This window comes from Arachis ipaensis, chromosome B10, assembly GCF_000816755.2.
Source record: "Arachis ipaensis cultivar K30076 chromosome B10, Araip1.1, whole genome shotgun sequence".
Taxonomy (NCBI): domain Eukaryota; kingdom Viridiplantae; phylum Streptophyta; class Magnoliopsida; order Fabales; family Fabaceae; genus Arachis; species Arachis ipaensis.
The window spans coordinates 135370967-135381575 of NC_029794.2; the positions used below are offsets into that span (position 1 = coordinate 135370967).

General features: G+C 25.3%; 1 protein-coding gene across 1 annotated transcript in view; it reads left to right on the plus strand.

Moving 5' to 3' along the window:
- The window catches only part of LOC110267819 (B3 domain-containing transcription factor VRN1-like), a 25520-nt gene that overhangs the window by 13135 nt on the left and 1776 nt on the right, over positions 1-10609 (plus strand). The window contains exon 2 of the mRNA XM_021113647.1: positions 9996-10057. Within this exon, the coding sequence (XP_020969306.1) occupies positions 9996-10057 (62 nt within the window). The remainder of the gene's footprint in view (positions 1-9995; positions 10058-10609) is intronic.

Here is a 10609-nt window from a genome sequence, read left to right on the forward strand (position 1 = left end):
TCGATTTAATTATTAAATTACCGATAACAACATCGTCTATTTTTCTATTTTTTGTCTATTTTAAATTAAAAATCGATAATATTACCGTCGATTTTTGTCTATATTAAATTTAAAAAGTGACAATGATGTCGATTTTAATAGCCAATTCTTTTTATTTTTTCATTTGAAATAGCAGATAATTAATACAAATAAACTTTTAAATATAGAAATAAATTTTATACTAAATATTAGATAATGAGAGAAATAAATTTTAAAATATAGAGATTAAATTTATTCTAAATATTAGATAAGATAATGAGTTTGCAAACTTATCAAGATAATAAATAATCCTCTAATATAAAGATTCAAGATAAGATAAATAATTAAATTTAAATTTATATTCATTTAATCATAATCCACTAATAATACAACTGGTATACCCTATAATACAAGTACTGGTACACGAAAATTTTAAATTGCAATAAAAAAAAGTGCAAAAAATGGCTATCTGTTGGCAGTTTAAAATAAACCTTAGAAACATTGAAGTAAAAAGTTTTTAATTTTGAAATTATTATTGACTATGTAAAATATTTTATTTAAAATTTGAGTACATGCATGTATTTATTTAAGTCACTGAAACATTACAAATTTTTATAGTACTTTTAACATTTTTTAAATTATTTTTTTAAATGTTTTGCATGGAATAAAATATTTTTTTGTGATATAATTTAAATAAATTTATTAAAAAAATTAATAATCTAAAATAAAAAAATTTATATTTTATATTCCATGAATTAAAAAAAAACTGAACTCGAACTATATTTATAGGACATTCATTGATAATTCGAATGAGACCAAATTGAATTACCTTCGGCTGCTACTTGGTGGTAATTCCAATGAGTTCACTTTAAATTAGAGCTGTATTCACATGCATGTAATTCGATTCACCCTCATTCGAATTACTAAGACATTTTGTTCATGCATAATTCGAATTGTACTGCTTTAAATTAGTATTGAATTTTATAATTCAATGAGTCTCGTTCGAATTACATAAAAATACTTGGTAAATCCTTGTAACGTTTATTGTTTTGGTAGATATGTGTAATATTGGCTTCAATTGATTTATATATGCATCTTGCCTTATAAATAACTAATAATATAAATATAAATATAAATATAAAATCTATCAACATTTGTGATTTTCAAAAATATAAATATAGATAAGTAATAATAAATTATTAATCACAATATATAATAAATTATAAAATATACATAAATAATTAATAAAAAAACAATCAATCAAATACTACTTACTAAATAAAAAAATCTTACATGATCAATTGATATTCTATAGATCACATGTTGGTCATGCTACCTAATCAATTTGTAATATTTATCTATCATAAAAATACATACCTGCATTCATATGCTGAAAAAATTTCAGTGCATGTATGGTCTGCAAATTCAACGACCGCAAGAAAGTAGGCTCTACAAACGTATGCTGGTTTACTAGTGCATTTGCCACCTCTGCCACATCTGCCTCCATAGTGCCGTTAGCCTGATCTTTGTCTCCACCTGGATCAACGATCTCATAGTTACTTTCAAGCTTCTCCTCGATGAACGATATCTGTGAGGGAGTTTCCATATACACTGAAAACATATGTTGCATGCTCGCTTCATCGGTTACATATTTGGTTTGAAACTGAATGAACCCACCAAATACGGATATAGGATACCTGTACAAAATGCACGACACTCTCCTAGATATTTGAGAATTCATTTTTCTCACAAATTACACCTTTTAATTCTTCAAATGACAATGTGAGTGGAATAACGATATCTAACAGATTTTCACAAACAAATTTCACTCATTCAACTGTTTATAACAAAATATGTCTATGATAATAAACTTTTAACATCACTCTATCATCCATTATGATACATTCACATCAAAAGCTCTCAATCTTAGTAAAATTGCTGTTGAAACAATGAAGAAGAAGAAGAAAGAATCAGAGGGGTTCAGAAGAGAGAATTGAGAGATAAAGAAAAATGGAGACTTCAGCTAATAGTGGGTATATATAAAAACAAAAATCGGACAGTCCGACCGCTCTTTAACCGGTTTAAATTTTATAAAGAACTAAAATCGGATCGTCCAATTTTAGTCATATACGAATTCAAAATTATAGCATGCATGAAATCGGACAGTCCGATTTTAGTCATATACAAATTCAAAATTATAGCATGCATGAAATTGGACCGTCTAATTACCATATTTAATTTTTTTTTTTTGCACACTCAAATTGGACCGTCCGATTTGTGTTCCCCTTCTGCCGCAAAAAGATTGAACGGTCCGATTTCTTCCCCCTAACTTCGAAAATCTAATGCCGTCACAACACTCTATTAACCCCTCATACCTCCATAACTCAGCGTTACACACACTTCATTGTCATATTAAAAATAAGGAAAAGTCTAGGGAACTAACTCTCTACCTAGCCATTTTGAACTACTCAATTAATTATATTAATTTTAATTTATTAGTTAATTTGAATCATCCTCATTAATGATTATTTTAAAAAAATAGGATTTGCAATTAACCGCCTAATTATTGGAACATGATTCACGGTTCTGATAGGACTCTTCCTCTTTCTACGCATTAAGTGTATTGTTGTGCTTAATTCATTCTGCTGACGTCCTCAACAACGTGAACACTGAGGCCCACCTCTACTGTGCTACGCTGTTCTTGCCACCTTTTGTGTTATTGTTCCTAATCGGGGTTCCATTGTTGTTCATTGTTTGATTACGTTCCGCTGCAAGGACCAGCATGCCGCGTGACCACCGAATCCCCACCTCCGCCGTGCTCTGCTGTTCTTGCCGCTATTAGCATTACCATTCGTCATCGGGATGCCATTGTTGTTCATTGCTTGATCACCTTCCGCCGCAAGGACCACCATGCGGCTGCATCTTTGAACGAAGTCGTTCGCGGTGGTTAGAGAGTTCTTCCCGCCGAGCTGTTGTACACAAAGAAGTCGACGTCGCATTATATGGCTTCCGATAGAGAGCATTCGTCCATGAACCAATCAATTTCGGAACGAAGATTGAATAGCCCCGTCGTTGATGTGAGTGATAATAATTCAAGGGAAGGCAATGAACATTTGAGTGTGAGGTTGCAATTCAATATGTTTCCAAGGTACGTGGGGGAAAAGAGGATGTTGTTTCATTTTTTTTCCATGCAAATGAATTGTATTTGGTTAGTCTCATGTGAATATTCTTTTTTTTTTATACTAAGTGGATGCGTTTTTTTTAGCTAATGCATTTTTTTATTTACGATTTGGAGAATTTTTTTATTAGTGTTGGATGATTTTTTTCTTATTTTTATATGTTTTTTCTTTTAGGATTTGGATGATTTTTTTTATTAGTTTTGAATGATTTTTTTTTTGTGTTTTGTATGTTTTTTCTTAGGATTTGGATAATTCTTTATCTTATATTTTATTATTTTTTTTAGAAAGAGAAATTAGGATTTGCTTGATAAATAGTAAAAGGTAAATTAGAGTAAGAAGAGGTAATTAATAATCATTAATTTTGTATCCTTTAAAAATTAAAATTTAAATAATCATCAATTAATGACAATTAATGAGTATAGAGTGTAGTTTAAAAATGTTTGTTGGCTATACCCATGTTGGTTTCCTAGCGAAATTGTAAAAATAATGAGCCGTATGATGGGAATATGGGAAACTAACTAAAAAATTGAAAAATTAGATATGCATGCTTTGGAACAAGTAAATAACACTGTACAAGAAAAATAATTGACCGACAATTTAGAACAAGTTTTTTTTGTCTAAATTAAATATGAAATTTAGAAATTATATCTGAAATCTAGCGCATAAAATGACTTTCTTTATTTAAAGGTTTAATGGATTAAGAAAATGATATGATTTCTCGTTACTGATACCACATATCAGTATTAGTTCAAAAATGATTTTCAATGTAAATTTTAATTTTAAAGAGTTTAATTACTGTACTGGTCAAAAGTGATACTTAAAAAATATTTTATTAATATTATGCAAATCAAGAATTATGTATGAAATTTAGTTATATTTCAAGAATCTTATTTTAATTTTTATCATTTATTACTTAAAGGTAGAAATAGAAAAAAAAAATGGGATTTAAAATAAAATTTAGGCACATAACAAAGAAACTTATTTTATTTTTTTTTAATTTTTTGTCTAAATTAAATATTTTAAAAAATTGTGTCTGAAATCTATGGGCATATTAAGAACCTTATTTTGTTCTTTTTCAATTTTTTTTATCTAAATTAAATGTAAAATTTAAAAATTATGTCTGAAATCTAGCGCGTAAAAAGACCCCCTTTATTTAATAGGTTTAATGGATTAAGAAAAAGTTTAATTACTCTATTGGTCCTTATAGTTTTACAAAAAATTTTAATTAGGTCTCTATACTTTTTTTCCTTTTAATTGGGTTCCTGCACCAATTTTTTTTTAATTAGGTCTCTCTTAGCAGTAATTGACTTATTAATTGTACAGGAACCTAACTAGAAAAATTGGTGCAGAGATTCAAATAAAATGAAAAAAAGTGTAGGAACCTAAGTAAAAAAAAAATTAGTGCAAGCTCAATTAAAAGGAAAAAAAAGTATAGGAACCTAATTAAAAATTTTACGAAACTATAGGAACTAACATAGTAATTAAACCTTAAGAAAATAATATGGTTTCTTGCTACTAATACCACATATCCTTATCACTTCAAAAATAATTTCTAATGCAAGTTTTAATTTTAAATTAGTTTAGTTACTGTACAGGTCAAAAATGATACCAAAAAAATATTTCATTAAAATTATGGAACTCAAGAATTATATAAAAAATTTAGACACATTCAAATAATTTTATTTTAATTTTTATCATTTATTACTTAAAAAGTAAAAATTAAAAAAAATGAGACTCAATCTAAAATTTAGGCACATATATAAGAGGGAACCTTATTTTATTTTATTTTTTTGTCTAAATTAAATATTTTTCATAAGTTATACCTTAAATCAATGTGCATAAAGGGAACTTTATTTTGTTTATTTATATGTTGTCTTTTTATTAGAGATATCCACTGATTATCTAAAATTTAGGCCCTTTTAGCAAATTTTTTATTTATTTTTTTACCTTCTGTCCAAATTACTTAAAAGGTAGAAATAGAAAAAAGTGGAACTCGGTATGAAATTTAGACACATAACAAAAAATCTTATTTTATTTTTTTTTAATTTTGTCTAAATTAAATATAAAATCCAAAAATTATACGTGAAATCTATGCTTATAGAAGAAACCTTATTTTGTTTTTATTCATATATTATCTTCTTATTAGAGATGTCTCTAATTCTTTGTGAACAAGAAGAATATTCATAGCTATGACTTTCTCTAACTTCAAATAAATAAATAAATAAATAAATAAATATTATCTAGTTTTATTTAATAGATTTAATGAATTATGAAAATGATACGGTCTCTCGTTATTGATACTATATCAGTATCACTTAAAAAATGATATTCAATACAAGTTTTAATATTAGATAAGTTTAGTTATTGAATAAGTCAAAAGTGATACCTAAAAAATATTTTATTAGAGTGATAGAATTCAAGAATTATTTTTGAAATTCAGGCACATTCAACTAATCTTATTTTAATTTTTATCATTTTTTATTCAAATTACTTAAAAAGTAGAAGTAGAAAAATGTGGGACTCAATATGAAATTTAGGCACATAACAGAAATTTTTTTTTGTTTTTTTTTGTTTAAATTAAATGTGGGATTCAAAAATTATGCTTGAAATCTAGGCACGTATAAAGACCTTATTTTATTCTTTTTTATATGTTGTCTACTTATTAGAGATATTTACTTATCCTCTCTTAACAAGAAAATTATTCTTGGCTATGACTTTTTCTAACTTCCAAAAAAAACAAGCATCATCCAAAAAAATATGTTTTACATATAATAAATAAATAAAAAAGTACTTTTATATTATTATACCCAAATATAATTGATAGATAAAAAGATATTTTTGCATGAGATATCCAAACATAAAATTACTTTTACTTTTTTTTATAAGATCTTTTAAAAAAATATAACTTAAAAAAAGATATTTTTTTAGAAGTTCAGCCAAACAAACCCATAGAGAAGTTAAAAAAATGACTTCTCTCATAATACTACTACTTTTTATCACATTTCTATAAAATAAGCACTTTTAAAACTAAGAATCCAAACACAAAATAACTTATTTATAAGCTACTTTTAATATAACTATTTATTGTTTAAGTTATTTTTTTAAAAGGAGTTTAATTAAGCTATTTATCTAAACTGAGCCTTAATAGGTTTAACTGATTACGAAAATGATACAATTTTTCGTTACTGATATCACATATCAGTATCACTTTAAAATGATTTTTCATGTAAGTTTTAATTTTAAATGAGTTTAGTTATTATATAGGTCAAAAGTGATATCTAAAAAATATTTCATTAGAGTTATAAAACTTAAGAATTATGTATAAAATTTAAGCACATTCAAAGAATCTTATTTTGATTCTTATCCTTTTTTGTTCAAATTGTTTAAAATGTAAAAATAGAAAAAAATAAACTCAACACATAATAGGAAACTTAATTTTGTTCTTTTCAATCTTTTATTTAAATTAAATATAAAATCTCGAAATAATGACTAAAATCTATGCGCATAGAAAGAACTTTATTTTGTTTTTTTTTATATGCTGTCTTCTTATTTAAAATATTCACTGATTTTTTGTGAATAAGAAGAACATTCATGGCTATGATTTGTTCTAGTTTCGAAAAAAAACATCATCATCTAAGTTTATTTAATAGGTTTAATGAATTATGAAAATGATACGGTCTCTCTTACAGATACCAAATCAGTATCACTTAAAAAATTAATATTTAATGTAAGTTTTAATTTTAATTGAGTTTAGTTACCGTAGAAGTAAAAAATGATACATAAAAAATATTTTATTAGAGTTATAGAATTCAAGAATTATATCTGAAATTTAGGCACATTTAACAATCTTATTTTAATTTTATCATTTTTTATTCAAATTACTTAAAAAGTAAAAATAAAAAAAGAGACTCAATATGAAATTTAGGGACATAACAGAAATTTTATTTTGTTCTTTTTTTAATTTTTTGTTTAAATTAAATGTAGGATTAAAAAATTATGCCTGAAATCTAGGCGCGTACAAAGACCTTATTTTGTTCTTTTTTATATGTTGTCTACTTATTAGAGATATTTACTTATTCTCTCTTAAAAAGAAAATTATTCTTGGCTATGACTTTTTCTAGTTTCCAAAAAAAAAACAAGCATCATCTAACTTTATTTAGGACCCGTTTGCAAAAATTTAAAAGTAATTTTTTTTTTTAATTTTTGACTTATGAAAAATAGTAGTATTAATGTCTGGTGTAAGTTTCAAAACAAAATTGCAGTTTTTTAAGAAGCTATTTATGAGTTTATAGAGAAGTTAAAAAATAACTTCTCTCATAATACTACTATTTTTTATCACATTTCTATAAAATAAATACTTTTAAAACTAAAAATTCAAATACAAAATAACTTATTTATAAGCTACTTTTAATATAACTATTTATTGTTTAAGTTATTTTTTTAAAAAGAGCTTAATTAGACTATTTACCTAAACTGAGCCTTAATAGGTTTAACTAATTACGAAAATGATACAATTTTTTGTTACTGATATCACGTATTAGTATCACTTTAAAAATGATTTCTCATGCAAGTTTTAATTTTAAATGAGTTTAGTTATTATATAGGTCAGAAGTGATATCTAAAAAATATTTCATTAGAGTTATGAAACTTAAAAATTATGTATAAAATTTAAGCACATTCAAAGAATCTTATTTTGATTCTTATCCTTTTTTGTTCAAATTACTTAAAATGTAAAAATAGAAAAAATGAAACTCAGCACATAATAGGAAACTTAATTTTGTTCTTTTCAATCTTTTATTTAAATTAAATGTAAAATCTCAAAATTATGACTAAAATCTATGCATATAGAAAGAATATTATTTTGTTCTTTTTTATATGTTGTTTTCTTATTTAAGATATCCACTGATTTTTTGTGAACAAATTCATGGCTATGACTTTTTCTAATTTCAAAAAAAATAATCATCATCTAGGTTTATTTAATAGGTTTAATGAATTATGAAAATGATACGGTCTCTCTTTACAGATATCAAACCAGCATCACTTAAAAAAATAATATTTAATACAAATTTTAATTTTAATTGAGTTTAATTACTGTAAAGGTAATATATATACATAAAAAATATTTTATTAGAGTTATAAAATTCAAGAATTATATCTGAAATTCAGACACATTCAACAAATTTTATTTTGATTTTTATTATTTTTATTCAAATTACTTAAAAAGTAGAAATAGAAAAAATTGGACTCAATATAAAATTTAGGCACATAACAGAAATCTTATTTTATTCTTTTTTAATTTTTTATCTAAATTAAATGTGCAAATTATTCTAAAATCTAAGTTGTAAACAAGAAAATCATTCTTGGCTATAACTTTTTCTAGCTTCCAAAAAAATAAACATCATCTAACTTTATTTAATAGGTTTAATGGATTACGAAAATAATACAGTTTTTTGTTACCGATACCACATACCAGTATTATTTTAAAAATGATTTCTCAAGCAAGTTTTAATTTTAAATGAGTTTAGTTACTGTATACATCAAAAGTGATATCTAAAAAATATTTTATTATAGTTATAAAACTTAGGAATTATGTATAAAATTTAGACACATTCAAAAGATCTTATTTTGATTTTTATCCTTTTTTTTTTTATTCAAATCATAGTTGTCAGAACCGAACCGGTGATCGAACCGGTCAGGTTACTGGTTTACTGGTTTATTGGTTCAACCGATGAGTTATTGGTCCAACCGGTAAAACCGGTCTCATGTAAATAAAAAATATAAAATAATAAAAAATCTAACATTAAAATTTAAAATACATATTTTTACTAATATTTTAAGAATAATTAAGTCTCAAATTCTATAAATAACTAATAGAAAGATAGACATAAAATTAGTCCGTACTACTATAATAATATCTTAGTTGGACACAGTAAGAATAACAATCTATAAACTATATCCAAAGAGTAATTTTAAAGTCTAAATATCTTTACATAATTAAATAATTATATATAAATTTATTTTTTTAGAATAAGTAATTTTTATTTTATTTTAAAATTAATTAATTTGTACTTCAATTAAAAAATAATTAATTTAAAAAATATTGAAATAAAAAATATTGAATTAAGTATTTTTGTATATATATATATTAGTTAGGATATTATATAACATACAATATATATTATAAAGGCATGAAGTATTCTAAAAGAACAAACTAGTGTAGTGGTAGTTAGCTTGGTCTCCCTTTGAGAAGGGCCAAGTTCGACTCCTGCCTTGCATTATATTTTTAAAAAATTTCCCAACCCGCACGCTGACATCAGCATGACATCATCAATGCGCGGGATTGACTGTTGACTGTGTTTGTTGACCGAACCGGTTCGGTTCAAGTTCGTGCCGGTTTTGACCGGTTTAATCGGTTCGTACCGGTTTTAACCGGTTTAATTCCTTAAACGGTTAGTATACTAAACCGGACCGGTACATGGTCCGGTTCACCGGTTTTCCGGTCGAACCGGCCGGTCCGGTCCGGTTTTTACAACTATGATTCAAATTACTTAAAATGTAAAAATTAAAAAAATAAAATCCGGTATGAAATTCAGGCACGTAATAGGGAATTTAATTTTGTTCTTATTTAAATTAAATATAAAATCCAAAAATTATGCCTGAAATTTATGAAAAAAAGAACTTTATTTTGTTCTTTTTAATACGTTGTCTTCTTATTTAAGATATACACTGATTCTTTGTGAATAAGAAGAATATCCATAACTATGGATTCCTCTAACTTTCAAAGAAACAAGAATTCTCTTTTCACTGTGATCCGTTTCTTTAAGATTGTTCTCAGAAAAAGCCTTGATGATGGATATCTTGTGAGAATTTTCTTTCCTTCCTATCCTCTTTTTATCTTTCACTGTTTTTATTTTACACATACAAAATTTTTTTATGTATACTTCTTGTGTTTCACTATTTTTGTCATATTTTCTATGTGAGGTAACAAGCACACACATGCATGGTTTCTTTTCTTACCAGCATAATATGCTCCTCAATATTTATGCTTTTTTAGTTTTAAATTTTTTATTGTTAGTTAGTTAGAGTAGTAACTGAATCAACAAAGCTGCTGTTAGGGAAGGATAATTCTTCGTAGGGGTGTTCATAGATCGGATCCGATCTACAACAGTATTTATCCGAATCCGATTTGAAAATTGTGGATATAGATTCGATGTGTAAGACTATCGGATCGGATCAGCACACTAATCAGATCGGATTGCGAATTTTAGGTAGATATTCGTATATCTGATCAGCATATTTGCGTATCCGCAAAAATAAAGAAATAAATAAATAAATATTCTTTTTATGTTTTATTTTAACTAATAATTATCTTATATGTTGTATTATTTTAATTTATTATTTAAAAAAAGTAA